The sequence below is a fragment of the Triticum aestivum genome, chromosome 5A, assembly GCF_018294505.1.
Source record: "Triticum aestivum cultivar Chinese Spring chromosome 5A, IWGSC CS RefSeq v2.1, whole genome shotgun sequence".
Lineage (NCBI taxonomy): Eukaryota > Viridiplantae > Streptophyta > Magnoliopsida > Poales > Poaceae > Triticum > Triticum aestivum.
In genome coordinates, this window is record NC_057806.1 from 325,688,269 (window position 1) to 325,710,324 (window position 22,056).

The window sequence follows — 22,056 nt, forward strand, 5'->3', positions numbered from 1 at the left end:
CAACCAACCGGTGCCGCACCCAACAGACAGGAGGCAGGCGCGGAGCCCAGCTGATCCGTCTGGCGGCACGCGATCCGGCGCGGATTCGCGCAGGCCCACGCCATCATTGCGCCATGATGGGTCGCCAGTGGACCCGCAGCCAGGCGCGGGATCTTCTGCACCGGCTGTATCGCAGCTGCTGTAGACCATCGCCACAGAAAATCCCGTGGATTCCTTCCCTGGTGCAACAGGGGCACTGGAAGGATCTGCGTCGGGATCTACCGGTGCAGCGGCTGGATCTTCTGCGTCGGACAATACTACAACAACACCTGTTCCTCCGCGTACACGTCTATAGAAAGTGGTAACAAAACCTGTCAATTATAAGAAAATAACAAAGTTTGGCCTAGCATGTTCAATAGGTGAACCAAGTACTCTTGAGGAGGCACTTAGTGATGCACAGTGGGAAAAGGCCATGGAAGAAGAATGCATGGCACTTCGGAAAAATAAAACATGGCATCTCGTTCCCCCATAGCAAGGTAAAAATTAATTGATTGCAAGTGGGTCTTCAGAATCAAGAGAAAGTCTAATGGAACTATAGATCGCTACAAGGCCAGACTAGTTGCAAAAGGTTTTAAGCAACGATGTGGTATAGATTACGAGGACACATTTAGTCCTGTTGTGAAAGCTGCAACCATTCGTCTTGTACTGTCCATTGCTGTGTCCAGGGGATGGAGTCTTCGACAGCTAGATGTACAGAATGCGTTCCTTCATGGTGTTCTGGAAGAGGAAGTCTACATGAAACAACCTCTTGGGTTTGTAAGTAAAAGCAAGCCATTTCATGTGTGTAAACTTGACAAAGCTTTATATGGACTAAAGCAGGCTCCTCGAGCATGGCACTCACGACTCAATCAAAAGTTGCAGACACTTAGTTTCATTCCTTCTAAGTTTGACACATCTTTGTTTATCTATAATAAGTCAAATACATCCATATTTGTTCTTATTTATGTTGATGATATTATTGTCACAAGTTCATCTGATGAGGCAGTGACAGGACTGTTGAAGGATCTGAGTGCTGAGTTTGCTCTTAAAGATTTGGGAGACTTGCATTTCTTTCTAGGGATTGAAGTCAAGAAACATGAAAACAGTCTTCATCTCTCTCAGGAAAATATGCCAATGATCTAGTAAGAAGAGTTGGGTTGCAAGGGTGTAAGTCCTCACCAACTCCATTGTCTAGTACAGAGAAATTATCCCTTGCAGAAGGAGAACCATTGAGTCAAGAGGACAGTACCAGATATAGGAGTTTAGTAGGAGCACTTCAATATTTAACGTTGACAGGACCTGATATTTCCTTTGCTGTGAACAAAGTATGTCAGTTTCTTCATGCTCCCACCAAAACTCATTGGACTGCTGCAAAGCGCATTAGTGCTTTTTCTGACTCTGACTGGGCTGGATGTCTAGATGACAGACGCTCCACTGGTGGTTTTGCAGTGTTTTTGGTCCAAACTTGATATCATGGTGTGCAAAAAAACAAGCCACTGTATCAAGGTCCAGTACAGAAGCTGAGTACAAGGCACTAGCAAATGCTACATCTGAGATTATTTGGGTTCAGTTCATGTTGAGGGAGCTTGGTGTGCAATGCACTAAAGCCCCATGCTTATGGTGTGATAACCTTGGTGCTATCTATTTATCTGATAATCCAATGTTTCATGCCAGGACAAAACACATTGAGATAGATTTTCATTTTGTCAAAGAAAGAGTTGCTAACAGGAAATTAGAAATTCATTTTGTGCATTCACGTGATCAGATTGTAGATGGATTTACAAAGGCATTGCCCACGAGGAATCTTGAGGAGTTCAAGCGTAATCTTAACTTGACAAAGTTGTGATTAAGGGAGGGTGTTAAACGACACATATGGAGATCCTACGTGATAACCTTCGGCCCTCAGGATGTCAACCGAACCTAGATAGATAGAGATAGTTTGTTCAAATATTCTGTTGTTATCTCTCTATTCTATCCCTTGTTCTTGAAGATGTACTCGATCCCATCTGTACGCTAACCCAGGGAGTTGCGCCCCTGGCTATTTAACACGAAGCCCTCGCCCAGAGCTAAGGCACGACGTTCTCTCACATTAGTTTCTCTGACCGGACTTAGTTGACGCTTCAAAACGCTTTGCCAGTACCCTCACACTAATATGGACCGTTCATTCTTCCTAATCCATTGGTTGATGTTGATTGATACTTCACTTCTAATGTTTGAGAGTACCACCATTAAGAACAAGGGAGTACCATGATCTAAGGGTCAAAATAGTAATTTGACAATATATCTAATTTCTTAATCCTAAGTTCATGCGCAATTTCTGTGGTGGCAATGCACCGGCTATTCGGCCACCGGCGGGAATGGGTGGGCAGCCACATGCCCCGAGCGCTCAAGCCACAACCTGCATGCCCGTAGGCGGTGAGCCATGGACGGAGCCGACAGAGACGTAGATTATGCAAGAAACTCGTGTGTAGATCAACATCTTCTTCGTCTGAATTCGTTTGAAGAAATTCCATCACATTCGAATCTTCCGAGCGACATGCCTCTTCTGATCTGTAATTCAGCCCTAAATTAAATCTTTCAGACAACGACAGTTATGCAATTCAGACGGAATGTGTCGTTGATGAAAACTGCACACTACAACATGTTTTATTCGCCTCAAATTACCGTACATCCTATGGCCATCAACTTTATGTTTTTTGAAGAAACACATAATTGATGGGTTACTCGTCGCACGGCGATGAAAGTGTCTCCAGCGGTGGATGCGCGGCCGCATGCACTTGATTAGGCTGGTGGATTTGGGAACCTATATTAAAGATTGGAAGACAACACTGCAAACCAACGGATGGATTTCATTGGTACTCCCCCACTACTCCCGGGAATACCGGGTACCGTAAAAAAGCTCATGCTTGAACGGAAGTGCCTATCATTAAAATATGTTTAGATATATCGAGGCTTTACAAATTTATGTTGAAAACTACCATTTTCTCACTAATCCTTGACTAAAACTATCATGTCTGAAAAAAGCCTGATTTGGCCCTTTTAAACTTTTTCTAGTTGGGTCCACACTTAAGCGGGCTAAAAAATCAATCGGGTCCCTAGTTTTCTTTTCAAAAAAGCAATCCAGTCCTGTAGCCGGTCGTGGCTGTGGCCGCCCCTGCTCGTGGCAGCGGCCAAGCCGTGGCTGTAGCCAGCCATGGCCGCCCTTGGCGGAGGCAGCTGTGAGCGGTGGCCGACTCTGAGCTGTGGCTGGTTACCGTGGGCCTTGCCGCACGCTGGCCGACCTCCCATACGGCCTCAGGCGAGCTGCTGGGGGAAGAAAAAGGTGGCGACGGCGAGTGGCCACACCAGGGGTGGCGAGCAGCCGGAGGTAGCAGCAGGTGGCGGCGGCAAGGACGGGCACCAGCATGCGCCCTTTCCCTGTCTGCAGCAGCCAGCGAAGGCCAGCTAACTCGTCGCCCGGCGCACAGCTGCCCGGGTCGCTCCCCACCGAGCTGGCCTGCGTTGAGCACCTGCGCCACCTCTACCTATCCGGGAACGGCCTCAACGGCAACCTCCCCGCCGCGCTGCTGCTCAACGCCACCGAGCTGCACGTGCTCTTGATCGCCAGCAACGACCTCTCCGGCGCGCTCCCGGACGCGTCCTACGCGCGGGTGCTCCAGGAACTCAACCTATCCGACAACGCGCTCGCGGGCTGGCTCCCCACCACGCTCCTCAGGGCGCCCGGGCTCGCCGTGTTGGGCCTCGCCAACAACTACCTCGCCGGCGAGCTCCTGGGGCATGAAGACGAGGTGTTTGTTGAAATGACTAAGAGAGATATAGGAGGAGCAAGAAGATAGACACTGTGTGGGCCAATTATGTCATAATTGAGTTTAAACGAGGCGAATTGGGCATTTTTCATACATGGTAGTTTTTAGTCAAAGATTAGTGAAAAATGATAGTTTTCCGCATAAATTTGTAAAGTGGTAGTGCAAGTCACGGTTTCACCGAATAAGTAATTTTACCGAAGCCAGGTTGTACCAGTGTTGAATCCACACTTCGTTCATTTCGTCAAGATCTGCGTGGTTTTCGTCGGTATAAACTATTAATTGCAGCCCCAACTCTATACACTGGTAATACAAATGTGGGTCCCTTCGCATGCAACAGCTTTTGTCAGGGAAAAGAACATTTACATACATGCTGGTACATATATTATCCTCTCTCTCTCCCTACGCAAGACTTTTATTTAATTTCTTTGGGAAATGTTTTGGATGGTAAATATGCTTTGAATCTAAACTGTGTTTTTGAAAAAAAATGATATATTTGAATTCAGGGCGACAAGACCTTTGAAACAAGACCAGTCATGGATATATTTTGAACAATTTGAATTTTATACTTTTCATATTTCAGTTTAGTTGTATTTCACAAACATCAGTTTCACACATTGAATAAACAACTTGACAAACACATTGAAATATGTTTCATGTATTTCATAAATACCAGTTTCATATTTTTTAAATAATCATTTGAACGTATTTGAAATAACCCAATTAACATTTTTCACACGCCAGAAAAACAATTTCAGAAAAATGATTTCACTCATTTAAAAAATAGCAGTTAAGAAAGAAAATTTCACTCGTTCCAAACATAGATTTCACTAATTTCAAAAAACACATTACACTAATTTCCAAAAGATATATTTCACTCATTTCAGAAAACACATTACACTCACTCAATTGAAATACTATACTATATTTCACTTGTTTAAAAAAATATTTCACTAAATTAAAAATATAGAGCTTAAAACTAATTTCACTCATTTTAGAAAACACATTACGCTCAATTACATAATTAGATTTCACTTAATTTAGAGAAACATATTATACTCACTCAATTGTAATACTATGTTTCACTCGTTTCAAAAAACTGATTTCACTCATTCCAAAAGATAGATTTCACTCACTTCACTAGTTTTAGAAAACAAATTACACTCATTTACAGAAGATAGATTTCACCCATTTCAAAAAATATAATTCCACTCATTTCAAAATCAGTATTTCACTAGTTTGAAAAGACACATTTCACTGATTTGGAAAACTGATTCACTCTTTACAACAAAAAAATCTCTAATACTAATTTCACTTTGTATTTATGAAATATCTTAAAACGTATTTCACTCATCACAAAAATCAGTTTCAAACATTGAAATAGATAGTTTCACAGAGCAATGGATATATTTCAATTTTTTTTCAAGTATCTTATTTCTCACATTTCACTTATTTCAGAAAACGCATTACACTCACTCAATTAAAATACTATATTCCACTTGTTTCAAAAAACTGATTACACTAATTATAAAAGATAGATTTCACTCATTTCACTAGTTTCAGAAAAACACATTACAGTCACTAGATTGAAAAAACAATTCCACTTGTTTCAAAGATAGATTTAACTTATTTTTAGAACTGATTGGAAATAATCAGCTTCACATTTTTTAAATAACTAGTTTCACATTTTTAAAATAACTAGTTTCACATATTTTGCACTGAAATATGTTTCATTTACATGAAAAACAAAAAAAAATCCCATTTCAAAAAAATGGTTTCTCTTATTTCAGAAAGCTGATTTCACTTATTTCAGAAAACTGATTTCACTCATTTGCAACGTTGAAATTTAATCATGTTTAAATGCATTCAAGATTGATCTTGTTCTAAAGGTCTTGGTGCTAGGAGTTCAAATATAAAAAATATTTCTAAAATGGGATTGTAGTTCTAAAGATATGATTGAATGAAATTGCTAAAGAGAAAATAAAAGGCAGGATTTAATCTCGCATGCATATGCACCTTTACGTGAACTAGAAGAGAGAATGAATCAGGCATGCATAAAGTACTACTTTATCACTGACATGGACCTGCCATCTGATATGACACAATGTTGAATATGCCATGCTCCTTGGGAATACACTAATATACGTGAGGTGTGGGCCTGGAAATCGCACGAATCGCAAAGTGGATGAACGGCAGATGCTTAGCCGGTACATCCCGTCACCGGTAAAAAGGAGTTTGCGATGGTTTCATGAATTGTGGTAGTTTTTTGTTAAATACTCAGATATATCTGTTTGAGCATCAACTAATACCGGATGGAAGGAGTATATGACAGGCGAACGTGAGGAAACAGAGATAAGTCACGCACTGAACAGAACGAGCTGTATGTATAAAAGTCCATAAACACTGGGAGTGCCCATGGTACAAACTCTTAACTCTCAGGTACACAGATACTGATCTCCTCCAGAGGAGTACCAGCAAGCCAGCAGGAGAGAGTTCTTATTCATATTCAGTATAAACTCGCATAACTAGTGCCCATACTACATAGGGATAGAGGCTGCGCGCTTCAACTCCACGTGGATGGATGAGCTGAGCACCAGCTTGACGGATCGTCGCTCATTACACACTGCAGGTCAATCATGCGTGCAAAGATTTGATTAATGTTAATACCAATAAATTTTACGTGGATGAATGTTCATATATATATGCTTGCATGTGAATTAATCACCTGTTGCAGTTGATGTCGAGACTGATGTGGTATGGGAGGTCGACACCGCACTTGGGGGCGAGGCTGCGGGCGTTGTCCTTGTTGAGATTGTGGATGCGACCAGCGATATCCTTGAGGCAGTAGCAAGCGGCTTGGCGATCGCTCTTGGATTGCGCCTGGTTATGGAGGGTCTGGACGCCGCCGCAGCACTGCCTAGACGGGCCGGGGCCGCCCTGAACGTAGCTCAGGCAGGGTCTCACCAAGCTGTCAACGTGGCCGCAGTCGATGGCCACGGCAGCGCGCGGGACCGCCGCGAGCATCAGCACCAAGGCGACGGCCATGAGCATTACCTGAGCGCGGGCCATGATCACTTCTTGGTCTGTAGCTAACAGTGCACCGTATTAGCTAGTGATGATTGGGTGGAGAGATGAGCAACTCATGGTGGTGTGGAGAATGTAGTGGAGAATGTAGGGGCTTAAATAGGGGTTCGAGAGAGAGAGATGCGTGGATGGTTTTTTCTTTTTCCCTTCCGAAGGATGGCCCAGGCATGAAGCTGGGCTTTGGAAGCATGCACTACCACTGAAATCATGATGGTGTGTTTAGAGCTGGATGCAATTGTCCCTTGGATCCTCAATTTGCAGAACTAGCTAGATACCCCGCGCAAGGGCAACATCTTTAATTTGTCAAATTATTTTTCCAAGTGAATCTTCGATTCCAATAATTTTGGGAAATGAATTTATAAAACCAGATGGTATATATTAAATATTGGCACTTCCTTCACATATGCAAAATTTTCTAGCAAAGTGATGAACATAAGCGGAAGTATCGGTTAACCAAGTGGGAAGTTTACCCACACACACACACAAAAAAAAAAGCGAAGTGGCAAGTTTTATGTCATCCATGGGACCAAAGGGTCACGGTATTGAGGATCTTCATATTACAAACACATGGTTGCTCAACAAATGTCTTTTCAAGCTTCTTTAACTGAAACTAGTATGGCAAAAAGTACTTCCTAACAAATACCTCAGGTCTAAAACTCTTTCTCTAGACAAGCCTACGGACTTGCCACTTGGAAAGGTTTGATCAGACTGAAAGAGGATCTTTTTGTTAGTAGGGGGTCTTTCGTCATTGGGATTGGAGAAAGTACAAGATTTTGGAAAGACATCTGGTCGGGGGATACACCCCTCTGTGTTGTGAGATGCCGAGTTTCGACGGGCTCTAACTAGGGATAAAATGGACATCATGGCTCCACTGAGACAGTACGTTGATGGGTCAGTATTTTGGACATCAAGTTTGTGCCTGATGTGGTTAAGTGGGCGTATCAAGGGCAGGTTTACAACCTTCAGATTGAGTTTGAGGATGACAGCCTTTTTGCTGAGGCACCTGCTGCCACTGATGTTGATATGCACGAGGATGATGAGGGTGCGGGGGTTAAGGAGACTCCGACCGCTGATCCTGGACGAGAGATGTCCGAGGGACCAGGGTCTGTTGCTCAGACGACCGGAGGTGGGACGGCGCCGCCTTCTTCACTGCCGTCGACCACTCTGAGATTTGGATCTATTGAGCCTGCTACTGCACCTCCGAGGCTTTGGAGCGACCGGGTGGAGTCTTTGGAGGATTTTGAGCACTCTTTACCCGCGTTGGACTTTGAGGATCCAGGTGTGGAGGGCTCTTGCGAGGAGGAGGGTTTGGAGATAGTGTTCTCGCCCCCCTCGGTTTTTGGTGAGACGACAGACCTGCAGGTGGTGGCTCCGAGTTGTGCAGGGGGGTCGAGGCAGGTGGCCTCGGCGCCCCCTTCTCCTTGTGCTCCGGTCGGTGATACCGTGAGTGAGGGATCACCGTCGGGAGGGGGGCGGGGCAGGTGGCCTCGACGCCCTCCTCTCCTATCGCTGGGCTGATGTTGCAGGACGCAGGCCCAGTCTTTGGAGGGGGCTTGGGGCGGGTGGCCTCGGGGTCCTCTCCATCTTCTGCGCCTTGGGGGACCGCCACGCAGATGGCGTCGGCGACCACTCCTGGCCTACAGTCTGGGGTGGATGGGGACCGGGGGCACGTGGCCCTTGGTTCCCCATCAGATGACTCGGCGCCCTCACCCGGTCGTGGAGACCGGTTGAGTGTCCGGGGGATGACAGGAGGTCAGTCCCTGGGCAACTTCACTCGGGAGGAGGTTATCCGGTTCGGCGGGATTCCGGACCAGGCGGCTGAGGGCCGACGGTTGAGCTGTCGTCTTCAGGGCCGCCCGGAGGTGGACGACATGCAGCAGCGGTGCGCTGTGAGGGCGGCCAAGCTTCGTGACGTTCAGGTCACTACGGGTATGTCAGTTAATACTTCTAATTCCATCTTGCATTTTTCGAACGATGAGATTGTTGATAATGCAAACCAACTAGGGATTTCACTAGGTAGTAACGAGGGTGAAATTTCTAATTCCATCAATGATTTGCTCGATCTAGAAGCCGAGAGGGCTTTAGATATGATTCAAAACTTAGTTGCCGTCAAACCCATGAATGATTCCGAGATTGATGCTTTGGGAGTCCGGGTGCTTGATGATTTTTGTGCCGATCTCGCGCCTCCCCTCCCGGAGCCGGAGGAGGAGGATGAGAGTGTCGAGATGGAAGTTGCTAGACCCCCTGAAACGGGGAGAGAAGACCGGGCAGGCGCGAGGACCAGCCCTAAGCGCAAATGGAAGCGCAAGATTTACCCAACGTCCGCAGTGCGTAGGAGTGCTAGGATCCGCACGGCTAAAAAATTCCACGACGAGATATGAGAGGAATCTTTTGGAATAGCAGAGGTCTTAAGGACTTGGCTAAAAGAAGGTTTCTTGCAGATGCATCCATCGAACATCGACTGGATTTTATTGCGTTGTCGGAAACGGGTAGATCGAATTTTTCACCACAATTTCTCAACACTCTTTCGGGGGGTATTGAGTTTGACTGGCATTGTCTGCCACCGAGAGGGAGATCGGGAGGGATCTTACTTGGTGTTCGATGCGATTCTCTCGAAGTTCAAAGTGTGGTCATGGGAGATTTTGCGGTGAAGTTCAGGGTGCGGTCCAAGGTTGACGGTTTTGATTGGGCTCTGGTGGCGGTGTATGGTGCCGCGCAGGCAGAATTCAAACCGGATTTCTTGGCCGACCTAGTTAGAGTTTGTGGTTCTGAGCAGCTCCCCATTCTCGTTGGGGGAGACTTTAACATTATTAGGAGACGTGATGAGAAGAACAACGATAATTTTGACGGGAGATGGTTGTTCATGTTCAACACTATCATTGAAAGCTTGGATCTGAGAGAGATTGAGCTTTCAGGTAGGAAGTTCACTTGGGCTAATGCCATGCCAAATCCAATGTTTGAGAAGTTGGATCGGGTACTCGCAAGTGTCGAATCGGAACAGAAGTTTCCCTTGGTAACAGTCCAGGCTCTCTCTCGCGGGATCTCTGATCACACACCTCTTTTTCTTGACTCTGGTGGGGCTACCTACTCGGGCAACAAGAATTTGTTCTCGTTCAAGCTTGCGTGGTTCGAAAGAGAAGGGTTCCTGGAGCTCGTAGCCAGAGAGTGGGCCAAGGATGCAGGCGGTAGGAATGCGCTTGAGCACTGGCAGAATAAGATTAGGCATCTGAGAAGTTTCCTACGTGGGTGGGCTAAACATCTCAGTGGGGTCTATAAGGTTGAAAAGGAACGGCTCCTTGCCCTTATTCAGCCTTTAGATGTAAAAGCAGAAACCACGGTGTTGCCTGCCACCGAGCTTCATACCAAACTTGATGCTGAGATGAGGCTCAAAGAACTCCTTCATGAAGAAGAATTGAAGTGGGCTCTGCGGGCCAAGGTTCAAAGAGTGGTCCAGGGGGATGCGAACACTCAATTCTTCCGCATGATTGCCAATGGCAAACATAGGAAGAAGAGAATATTCCAGCTAGAACAAGATGAGGGTACGATTATCGGGCAGGAAAATTTGAAGCTTTACATTACTGAATATTACAAACGATTGTTTGGACCACCAGAGGAGAACTGCGTGTCTCTGGATGAGTCTAGATTCGAAGATGTACCTCAACTTACGGCTGAGGAGAACGATATATTAACCGCCCCTTTTTTGGAAAAGGAGGTTTTCGAGGCGGTATCCCAGATGAAAAATAATAAGGCACCCGGTCCGGATGGCTTTCCGGCTGAGTTTTATAAGAAGTGCTGGCATATTATTAAAGGGGACCTGTTGCCGATGTTCCATGATCTATTCTCGGGACATTTGCAACTTTTCCAACTAAATTTTGGAACAATAACGCTGCTCCCTAAGAAAACAGAGGCCGTAAGAATCGAGCAATTTCGGCCTATCCGTCTTCTGAATGTCAGTTTCAAAAATTTTACCAAGGTTGGGACGATTAGGCTAACACAGATTGCGCACGCAGTGGTGCAGCCTACTCAGACGGCTTTCATGCCGGACAGGAACATCCTGGAAGGGGTTGTGGTCCTTCATGAAACGCTCCATGAGATCCACATGAAAAAACTTGATGGAGTTATTTTCAAAGTGGATTTCGAGAAGGCATATGATAAAGTCAAATGGTCGTTCCTTCAACAGGCCTTACGCATGAAGGGCTTTGATGAAGCTTGGCGACGCCAGGTGGAAGCATTCACGCAAAAAGGGAGTGTTGGAATCAAAGTGAATGACGATATAGGCCATTATTTCCAAACGCATAAGGGTCTGAGGCAAGGCGATCCGATGTCCCCGATACTTTTCAATATAGTGGTTGACATGTTGGCACTCCTGATTGGGAGGGCGAAAGAAGCCGGTCAGGTGGGTGGCTTGGTGCCTCATCTGGTCGATGGTGGTGTGTCCATCCTGCAATACGCCGATGATACTATCCTCTTCATGGAACATGATCTGGCTAAAGCGAGAAACATGAAGTTAGTGTTATGCTTATTTGAACAATTGACGGGGCTTAAGATTAATTTCCATAAAAGCGAGTTGTTCTGATTTGATAGAGCCAAAGACGAACAAGAGGCATATACACAATTGTTTGGTTGTGAAGTGGGAGCTTTACCTTTTACGTATCTAGGTATTCCGATTCACCATCGTAAGCTAACAAACAGCGAGTGGAAGTGCATCGAGGATCGGTTCGAGAAGAAACTGAGTTGCTGGAAAGGAAAACTCATGTCGTATGGAGGCCGGTTGATTCTTATTAACTCGGTGCTCACGAGTTTACCTATGTTCCTCTTATCCTTCTTTGAGGTCCCAGTTGGGGTTAGGAAACGGCTGGATTTCTATCGATCCAGATTCTTTTGGCAGAGTGATGAACTTAAGAGAAAATACCGACTGGCCAAATGGGATATTATCTGTCGACCAAAGGACCAGGGGGGCCTTGGTATTGAAAATCTTGAGGTCAAGAACAGATGCCTGCTTAGTAAATGGCTATATAAGTTGTCACTTGAGACGGAGGCAACATGGGCGCAGATTTTACGCAGTAAATATCTGCATTCCAAGACCCTATCCCAGGTCACTGTCAGACCAAATGATTCGCCATTCTGGAAGGGGCTTATGAGAATCAAAGCTACCTTCTTTAACAGAACTAGGTTTATTGTCGGTAATGGTATCAACACTCGATTCTGGAAAGATACGTGGCTTGGCGACGTGCCATTGGCGACCCAGTATCCGTCCCTTTATCGTATCGTTCAGCGCCGTGAGGCTCTTGTTGCCACGGTTTTGCAGTCCATTCCACTCAACATTCAGTTTAGGAGGGTGCTTGTGGGTGATCGATGGGAAGCATGGCTTCACTTGGTTCATAGACTGATGGAGATTCAGTTAACCCCTCAGCCCGATCAGTTGTGGTGGAAGCTTACTAGATCTGGGGAGTTCATAGTTAAATCGATGTATATCGATATTATTAACTCTAGTGTGATTCCTAGTTCCAAAGAGGTTTGGAAAGTTAAGGTCCCTTTGAAGATTAAAGTGTTTATGTGGTTTGTTCATAAACAAGTAATTTTAACAAAGGACAATCTAGTTAAGCGTAACTGGACAGGTTCTACTAGGTGTAGTTTCTGTGATCGGGAAAAGAATATCAAGCACCTCTTCTTTGACTGCCCGTTGGCACGAGGGTTGTGGCGCTCGGTGCAAATTGCCTTTAACATTACTCCTCCGACTTCGGTCAACACGTTATTTGGGACGTGGCTTGCTGGGATAGAGCCCGAAACAGCTAGACACATTCGTGTAGGAGTTTGTGCGTTGTTATGGGCAATTTGGAACTGCAGAAATGATTTGGCATTTAACAGAACAACAACTATTCATTTTTTGCAGGTTTTATTCCGGGCTACTGCGCTGATCCGTATGTGGTCCTCACTCACTCCGACGGTGGCCAGGGAGCATTTGGTTACTGGATCTGTCCGGTGGGAGATGGTAGCGCGGGATATCTTTAACCGATTTGGATGGCGGTCATGTAATAAGATAGACGATTAGTTTACCTATCTGTTCTTTTGCCAGCCGGTTATGGCTTGTTATTTTCTTCTGTTTTGGCGTTGATGCTCTGTGTGAGCTAGCCCAGCTTTTTGTTCGCAGACTTAAAGACTTTGTTGAACCTTATTACTTTCTAATAAATGTGGCCGTAGGCATCGTTCTGATGCAGAGGCCGGAGAGTCCTCTTTTTGAAAAAAAATCACAACACCCATATGTCTTTTGTTGGAAACTGACTTCGCCTGGATCTTTACTGTCAAGTTTATGTGTGTGAAGCTCGTCAACTGAAGCCTTAGCTTTTTGCTCTAAATACGTGGAAACTTATAGTCCCATAGAAAGTGGATGAGCTCTCAGCTTAGTGGTCAGGGTGTACTGTTGCCACCCACTCGGCGCGGGTTCGAACCTCGGTTCCTACACTGGGTCTCACATCTTCTTCTTTAATATAAAAATCAGTTGGGGCTTCTTCCCCTATTGGTCGAGTTTTTTTATAGTCTCATAAAAAGTCATGATTTTCATTTGGTACGTACAAAGAAGAGACTTCGAGCAGCTGGAATGTATAGGTAGAAATAAGTTTTCCTTCTGTGATCACCACAAAATGGTTCAGCACTTATTCCTTTATTGCCCCCTTCAATGATCCTCTAGCGAACCATTTATGTGGCTCCTAGAACCAATATGTTTGATAATTGGTTGAATGTTATTCATCCTAGACTAAAGGCACAGATACGCATAGGTGTATGCTATTGAATTGTAGGAATGATTATGTTTTTAATAGGATGAAAATTCCAACAATTTTGCTTGTCATCTACTGAGCCATTAGCTGGCTCCATACATGGTCCTCTCTTCGGCGTGCGGAGGTGTGGGAGTCGATGTTATTTGGGTGCAATTGATAGGAGCTGGTCGATGGGGCTATGGTCAACCATTTTAGGTGGCGTTCCTGTAATAAGATAGCTGGACAATAAGTGTCTTTCGTAATCTGGTGTGATTTCAATGTTCATAGACTTTTGGCTTATAGTCTTTATGGCATTTTTATTCTTAAACTCTGAATGTTGATTACTCTGCAATGGTATGATGATTTTGTGCCTCAATTGACATAGAAGCCGGGTGATTTTTCAATCTTATTTGAAAAGAAAGGTTACTCCCTTTAGCCTGTGAAATGATTTTGTTTGGTCATCGGTAAATAGAGGGAAATACATGTTACATAAATGCACCTTGGGATAAGCTTACACATATATATTCAAAATAGTGGTTATCCAGTTTTTCAAATTCGACTCAATGCCCAATATTTGAAATCACACATTCTTTTTGCAAATCATTGGAAACTTTATGCTTTATAAAATAAATCATCTAATGCCAAGACATAATAATTTTATTAACATTCAAGACATTTTGTACTCATTTGGTCACTGCAATGCAAAATAAAGAATTTGGGTATGTAAACATGTGATATCTAGAGAGTATATGCCAAGATGCATACGTCATGGGTAAAGATAACTCAATCAATATTGCTCATGTAGCTAATTAGACAACCTGTACTGAATTTGTGCATTTGAATACCCTTTCAAATGGAAGAAAGTTACTCCGATTCCATATCTGAATATCTCCTCAATGGTAGTGTTCCTCCAGATTGTAGGAGTTAATTTATAAGATACTATTTAGGACAGGTCCTATTTCAAAACCAAGAAATCATTCAATTACATGAAGGACACTACCAACTTATTATGGCTATGTATGCTTCTAGTTTATCATGATTACCATCTAATTCACCAACTTTTTCACTTATTCTCATAGATGGTGCCATCTCTATGTATTTCTTTTGTGTGTGTGTGTTATCTTGGGATTGTAGGATGTCCATATGATTTCATTAGCACTCAAATGCATGCAGCCCTCTTATTAAAAAGTCTCGAAGTAGCACAAAGTCGTTAAAGTAGCTCGCAAAAGAAGCGGAAAAATAAAAGAAAAATACATGTTCAAGATCGCAACCGGTATGGCAATGTAAAGGACAAGCTCCCTAGACTCCTATCCTGTTATGTGACCACCATCCGAACCGGTTGAATATCGCCCGTGGTACCATCTCCCACTGGTTGCACCCAGTAACCAAAGGCTCCCTGGAGTCCATAGAAGTGAGTAGGGACCACGTACGGATCCACGTGGTAGCTCTGAAGATAACCTGCAAGAAAGTTGAAGTATGTTGTCTGTTAAAAATCATATCGTTCCTGCAATTCCATATAGCCCATATGAGCGCACATATTCCAATCCGGATACGAGCCGCGGTGATAGTCTCAAGCCCTGCTAACCACATTCCAAACAACGATTCAATGTCAACTGGAGGAGTAATGTTAAAGGCTATATGAATCGTTCGCCAAATTAGCACTCAAATAGTACAAAAAATGTACCATAGTGACAAAATACATTTCTCAGCACAAACCGTCTATGGCTGAGTAGTTAGCTAGTGATCTATAAGGTCCTTGCTTTAGAAACCACTTGTTACATTTAACTGTTTTAATTAGTTGTAAAACCCAAGCTTTGACGAATGTACAATCTAATACTCCAAAATCAGGGCCACTTATTTTGGGACGGATGAAGTATGTAATAAAGGTATTTGTTACTCACGGCCAAAAATCAGTAGCAGACTATAGGAAGTAAACAATTATTCAAATTATGCGAACCATGTTCTAGTCTCGCTAGTAAATATATAGTTAGGTATTTTTGTTTGAGGGGTTAAATACTCGAGGATTACTTAATCATGGTGGAAGAAAATGAAAGACACTAATTATGTTTGATCTGGTGATTGTTGAGATCTTTTGCTCGATTCGATGCATCAAATTCTTAACTTCAAAGGAAAGAAAAAGACATTTTATAAGAGATATATAATCACTCACCCTTGTTTTTTCATAAGTATACTCCCTCCATTCCAATGAATAAGGCGTACACGTATTTCAAAATTCAACATTGACCATAAATTAGATCAATCAAATATGGATTATATGTGATAAAAAATATACACTTGAAATTGCATTGAAGGATGTTTTTAGTAATATAATTTTGAAGTCAAGAAATATTACTCATCTAATTTATGATCAAAGTTGGATTTTTAAGAAGTGTATGCGCCTTATTCATTGAAATGGATGGAGTAATTTTTTAACCTATCAAACTCCATCTCTTTGAATGTGAAGAGAGGGCATGTTAAAATGTTAAGAGATGTCAAAGATTGACCAAACTGGATATGAGAAGAGTTCGTATAAAGAAGGTCAAGATAGACCAAACTTGATATGAGCGTTCATATAAAGAGATCGAAGGATATCACCGAAGAATGGACATGGATGCCTGAAAGTTAGCTATCTACTGCATCCGTCGCTAGCTATGCTCACTTCGATCGTGTACGTACAAGATGATAATCCAGACGTATAGGCCTGTGACCGCTAATATATCTTAGCTATCTACCATGTTGCCGCAGGGATTAAATGTGCCGCGGCACGCGTCCACTCGTTCGAACGATACGTGTACTGTACTCGTATGCAACGACGCACGCACGTTTATCCGTAGAGCTGTGGACATGCGGCGACATACGTACGGGCATGCATATGGAGCGGTGCAACTTAGCTAGTAGCTCGTCATCATTTATGTACACTAGATGACCTGTTGCGCCCATGGTGCAAAGGCCGAGTGCAGACCAAGTATTGAAAGAGTGTGCATTAAAATATGTAAACACAAAATGGGATTGATGATAGATAGATGGTGGTTGTTTCAAAAGCATATCACACTACAGTCTAAGAAACAAATAACTGACAGTTAAATGCACAGGATGGTCTTAGGGGATTACATAATATCAAAAGGATGATAAACATAGAAGTCTTGGTAGGCATCTATACTAATGTTAAGTTATGTAACAAAGGGCTCCTGCAACTTGCTTATATTGAGTAGACGATCAGGCGCAGTCCTTTGGAAGTGCATTTGAAGGCGAAAGCATATGCTTTCCCTTTATTCATGCTAGATGACCCATTGCGCCCATGGCATAAAGGGCAAGAGTGAACCAAGCATTCAAACCGTGCAAGTAAGAATATTTAGAGATCGGTCATAAAATCTTGAAGCATAATGAAATATATTTAGGTACGTTCATACATAGCATTATATAGTCTGAACCAATCACGTGGTTACAATGAGCACAAGAGAGGCATAGGAAACACACAACTGAGCCTGAAAACAAAGGACACATCTTACTGGTTGTGTGTATATCAGAACATAAAACCATACACATTTTCACACCCACACATACTTTCAGCAAAACAAAGAATGTTGGCTGCTCCTGAATTATCTGCAAAACATAAGGAAGATGAACAGGACAATCTGACAGGACATAAAATCAGATCTCAAGCTTCTCGACAAAGAAAGCTAATTTCCTACCGCCTGCCAGTAATGTTACATCGTTACTTGGTTATCGCCATACAAATCAGTGTAGTTAAGAACGCTCAAAGGTTGCAGGCTACAGATAAAACCTTCTCAAAATAGGCTTTCACCCCGCTTTATAGATAAAGCAAACATCCATACAACCTGGCCAAAGTAGCGAAGCAACTAAGATGGCCGGGGCAACAACACGACCATGCCCAAAGAAAGCAAAAAAGAAATAGAGAAAAAAGTCGCCGAGTGGCAGTACGCATAGCAGCACTACGAAGAGGAGAGACGGCAGTACAGATAAAACCCTCTCTGAGAAAAGCATGAGGCAACAATGACCATATGAAAGGTAAAAACCTACCCAGGCAAACACGACGTTGCATCTCCGAATAGAGTGACGCACCAAGCAAAAACTCCCTTTGCAGAGACAACGACACATCCTTAAGTTAGTTCTGCGCCCCTCATCAGCATGAAAGCAACAGCTCCAGATTTGTTGTAATTTCACCAACCTGAGACAAAAATCGCAAAAAAATATCTGAAGGTCATAAATAAACGTGTTAAACATCTGTGTGTATTTATATCGGTCTAACCTATAGATTTAGCACATCACGATGGATAATTGGATAGACTGCCATTACCTTGTCAACATGCTTCTATAAGCATGTAGTTGTTTAAATTCGGAAAGTGTATGATACAAACGTGGATTGGGTTATACGGACAGGATAATATATAATTTGATGCATATTCCTAACCAAAGCCTACACACTATCTGATTCTAAGTGTCCACATCCATTTATGCCGACCAATTTTTTGTTTTGCCAATCAGTGTGTGAGTGAAACTTGTTTATCAGGATATTAACATTCCCATTCAAGTTCACAGAATTTTACAAAGGATAGTTTAAGTTTAGTAGTATCAATATTGGGTGAGAGAGATACCTGGGATAGATGACATCAGCGAGATACCCAAGATCTCCAGACCATAGCCAAGATGGTAAGGACATCACTGAGTCATCTACAAAATGCATGGTGAAATTACCTCACTACAAGACTATCTTGTGAATACTTGCAACATATTTCACACGAAGGTTATATCCAACAGCGGCAAGTTGTTAGACAGAAAACAACTAAATTCTGAAACTATATCTTTACCCAATTTACATAGCATTGAAATAACCAATCTGTTTTTTCATGGCTGGGAATATTACAATCCTGAAAGGAATGAAAAAACACCTAAAAGAAGGTGTACAAGGCATGATGGTATATTCTGTTAATCAACCTCTTTTTGACTCTTTCAAAACGGCTATCCAAATACATAACAAAAATTATCTATGCTTCTATACACATACACTACTTAGTAGATCACCAAACTTACTTAAGAAATGTATGCTCAGATCCTTGTTAACATCATTGAATGGAATATGGTAACTTGGTAAGTGAACATTGTATGGTAACTTAGTAGATCACCGGAATAATGCTTTGAAAAGGTTGATTTGGTGTGAGCACAAACTGTGAGAAAAATGCAATGTGTATGTTTAGTCTGTGTATCAATTTCACAAAAACGCAGGACCTAAGTTACTGCTGCCCAGCATAGAGTAGAACTGCCCTCAGTTGCAGCCTCAGTCCATATAAAATAGTTAGTCTACCAGCAATCGTGGCTACAAACCTCTTCTACTCTCGCATAACTACTTCAGAATCTGAACATACAGTAGAGTTCCTAACTGAATCAAGGGGAAGAAATGAGATGTTATTATTTTAAATGAGATGACATTTTCTAATCTAACTGAACGTATTGTAAGTACATCAGTTCCTGACATGGCAGTCTCACCAACAACAGTCTGTAGTTGAAGTGAAATTGCACAACTTTGGCTTAAGCCACCACACCCACCTCTTTTCATCTTAGATGCCCTCAAAAAAAATCATAAACATATCACACTAATCAGTCTATACACATGACTTTACTCGATAATTAGAATCACTATGCGTTCCCAACCCATATATGTAACAAAATCTAAGTGTTGGCCATAGTAACAATAGTATATCTGGCAGTACTTAGGTGTCATGAATCACGGTAAGGGTGTGTCTCTCTTCTCTTGTTCCTATACCTCTATTACCAAAAACTAAGAAGCACACGAGATCAGTCGAATTGAAATTCCTCAGAGAACAATGAGACGCACACTGAATGTCTACTAATGCTTATGATGAGAACCACCCTTAGCTGAATTGAAAAGGTAATATGTAGTCACCTGGCTGCTAGAGCATACAGAATATAATAATTTGAAAGAAGTATATTTTCTTCCTGTTAGAAAGGTAGGGAGTTCAGTCACCTGTCTTGAGCAGAGTAAGTCGGCACCTTTCCGTTTACATCATCAAACACCACGAAACCTGGCCACCTCGACGATTCTGTCTCAAAAAGAGGGAAACCAGCATCTGACTTTCCACGGCGTATATACCTTGAGAGTAAAATGTCGTTTAGCTATAATATGATAAAGTAGAAGGCTAGCGGTGTAACAGGATCATAGGAAGTCAAACTCACTCAATTCGAGTTGTCCTGCATCTTAAAGCACTGAAATTTGCAGAACCATGAACTGATACGGTTATAAGCGAGTCATTGTTCTTGTTATAAAAGAAGCTACGGATGACTTCATCTGGACTTCCATTCAGAAAGCAAATCTGTTGGTTTGTCACTGGGAAACAAAGAGAATATAAGAATGGTTGTCTGAACCAGGACCTGTCATTAACAAAAGCTCAAAACAGGTGTACCTCTACTGAACGCAGCACATACTCCCAGCTGTGCTAAAGCAAAGATAATATCACGGGCTCCAACTATCTCGATAATTTCAGACCGCTTCCTCAACTAAGGTAGTAGCGAACTATTCTCCTTAGGATCATATGTATCAAATTCTTCCTACAAATAAGAATAAGCAAAATAAAACATATTAAGAACCCTAGATAGCATGTGGTATGTCACTGGCAGATTGAAGAGGGGGGGGGGGGGGGGGGGGGGGACAAAGGGAGGACAGCGGCCGGAGGCGGAGCTAGGTCGCACGTGATGAAGAGGGGCTGAGGACGGAGCTCAGCCCGCCGCTCCGCTCGCCCGCCCTCGCCAAACGCAGGCCGCACCCAAGAGGGGCCGGGGAAGGAGCTCAGTTCACCGCTGCGCTCGCCCTTCCTCGCCAAACGCAGGCCGTGCCCACGGCCCCAGCTCCAGGACGGGGCTGGGGAATCTACCGCCGGTGACGCTCTCCCTCCCGTCGCCGCACCTCCCTCTCCTATTTCCTCTCTATTTCTTCCACCTCTCTCTACTACAGATTGAATCGAGCGCCACCGCCGTCATACTTTTCCTGCAGGGACCACCGCCGCCGTTGCCTCCCTTTGCCCTTGAGTGGAGCGCCGCCGCCTGCGCGCACCAGCCGGTCTGCAGCTGATCCAGAGGGGAGGTGGGTGCGTGGTGGAGCAGTAGAGGGTGGGTGGTGGCGGCTAGGGTTGAGAGGGAGGAGACGGAGAGAGAGAGGAGAGGGGAGGAGGCGATGGAAGAGGCGAGAGGAGGGGAGATGGGGCGCTCGGGACTTGTCTCTCTCCGCGTTGCTACAGTGGCGAATAAAAGGAGACGTGGATGGTGCCGCTAGTTGGGCGCACTTGCTTGTCCTTTATATGTTCAATATGCACGTATTTTCGCTTCATCTTGTTGGGGCGATGATGGCCAGGCAGTTCTGGTAGCTTATGCTTATGCATGCTTCTAGCTAGCTCCACCAAAGAAGCGAGAAGAGATTCATATAACTCGCCGCCTTCCGGTCTACGTACACCTCGCCCTCGCTGACGTTAGTTAGGTAGCGTGGCAAGCTGACTAAGCTAGCTACTGACATGTACATCCCCTCAAAAGAAAGAAAAAAAGAAAACGATAATTTATTTCGGTGCTCACACTCATCTACCTGATGAACAGTAAACTAATATAAATAACAGAAAAATTCAAAAAAATGCTATTTTTTTGCGATGCAATATGCTCAAATGTGTGATATTCGTGGAAAATTTCAGGATGTTTGGACATTCGAGGAGCTCATGGCAAAAAAGACAAAATCGAATGTAAACGGTGATGCTCTCAAAAGCTTCTCACACACCTGAAATTAAACTTTTTTGCCACGAGCTCCTTGAATGTCCAAACTTCACTAAATTTTGCACCAAGCATCACAAACATGAGGATCTTTCACTACGAAAAATTATGTTTTTTTTACTATTTTGCTATTTAAAATAAATTTAGTGTTCACACCAGGGCCCATGTGAGTCCGGGTGCGGAATAGTCGTGCCCGAAATAAAAGACCTATCACGTACGCAGAGTCAGTCACAAGCTAAAGGTTTGCAAGTACCATTATTCTTCATAAAAGAAAATTCAAAAACAGTCGCGGCGACTTTTGCTTTTGCCGAGGATGTCAAGGCCACTCCGACACAGGGCCATCGTTGGGCCTCCCCCTCCGACATCGCCTTGTAAGTTCTTCTCCTCTCCTCCCTGTCGATTTTGATTCTAGGGTTATGGTTCCAGAGAAATTGAGGGGAATTTGTGAATTAGATTTAGGGCTTGGATTAGTTTTAGACCACTACACAATAACTTCCAGGATATGTATAACAGGATTATTTTTTTGATATATGAAAAGAACGGTTGTTCAGAATTTAGGATATTTGATTTTGTTTTATCACTCTGTTATTTGTCATGCTTTATTCTTT

At 43.4% G+C, this 22,056-nt stretch overlaps 3 protein-coding genes across 3 annotated transcripts; 1 reads left to right on the plus strand and 2 right to left on the minus strand.

Moving 5' to 3' along the window:
* Nucleotides 1-3,065: 3,065 nt before the first annotated feature.
* LOC123106872 (probable LRR receptor-like serine/threonine-protein kinase At4g37250) lies at nucleotides 3,066-4,037 on the plus strand. Its single transcript, XM_044528905.1, has one exon. It carries the CDS (start codon nucleotides 3,423-3,425, stop codon nucleotides 3,852-3,854), a length of 432 nt encoding a protein of 143 aa, XP_044384840.1. The 5' UTR covers nucleotides 3,066-3,422; the 3' UTR covers nucleotides 3,855-4,037.
* Nucleotides 4,038-6,178: 2,141 nt separating this feature from the next.
* LOC123106873 (non-specific lipid-transfer protein-like) lies at nucleotides 6,179-6,983 on the minus strand. Its single transcript, XM_044528906.1, has 2 exons — nucleotides 6,547-6,983; nucleotides 6,179-6,444 (listed from the first exon to the last, which is right to left on the minus strand). The coding sequence occupies exons 1-2, from the start codon at nucleotides 6,888-6,890 to the stop codon at nucleotides 6,438-6,440; spliced, it is 351 nt and encodes a 116-aa protein (XP_044384841.1). The 5' UTR covers nucleotides 6,891-6,983; the 3' UTR covers nucleotides 6,179-6,437.
* Nucleotides 6,984-17,438: 10,455 nt separating this feature from the next.
* On the minus strand, nucleotides 17,439-21,209 carry LOC123101301 (uncharacterized). Its single transcript, XM_044522813.1, has 5 exons — nucleotides 21,144-21,209; nucleotides 20,101-20,194; nucleotides 19,874-20,024; nucleotides 19,665-19,790; nucleotides 17,439-17,849 (listed from the first exon to the last, which is right to left on the minus strand). The coding sequence occupies exons 1-5, from the start codon at nucleotides 21,207-21,209 to the stop codon at nucleotides 17,462-17,464; spliced, it is 825 nt and encodes a 274-aa protein (XP_044378748.1). The 3' UTR covers nucleotides 17,439-17,461.
* Between the last annotated feature and the right edge of the window lie 847 nt (nucleotides 21,210-22,056).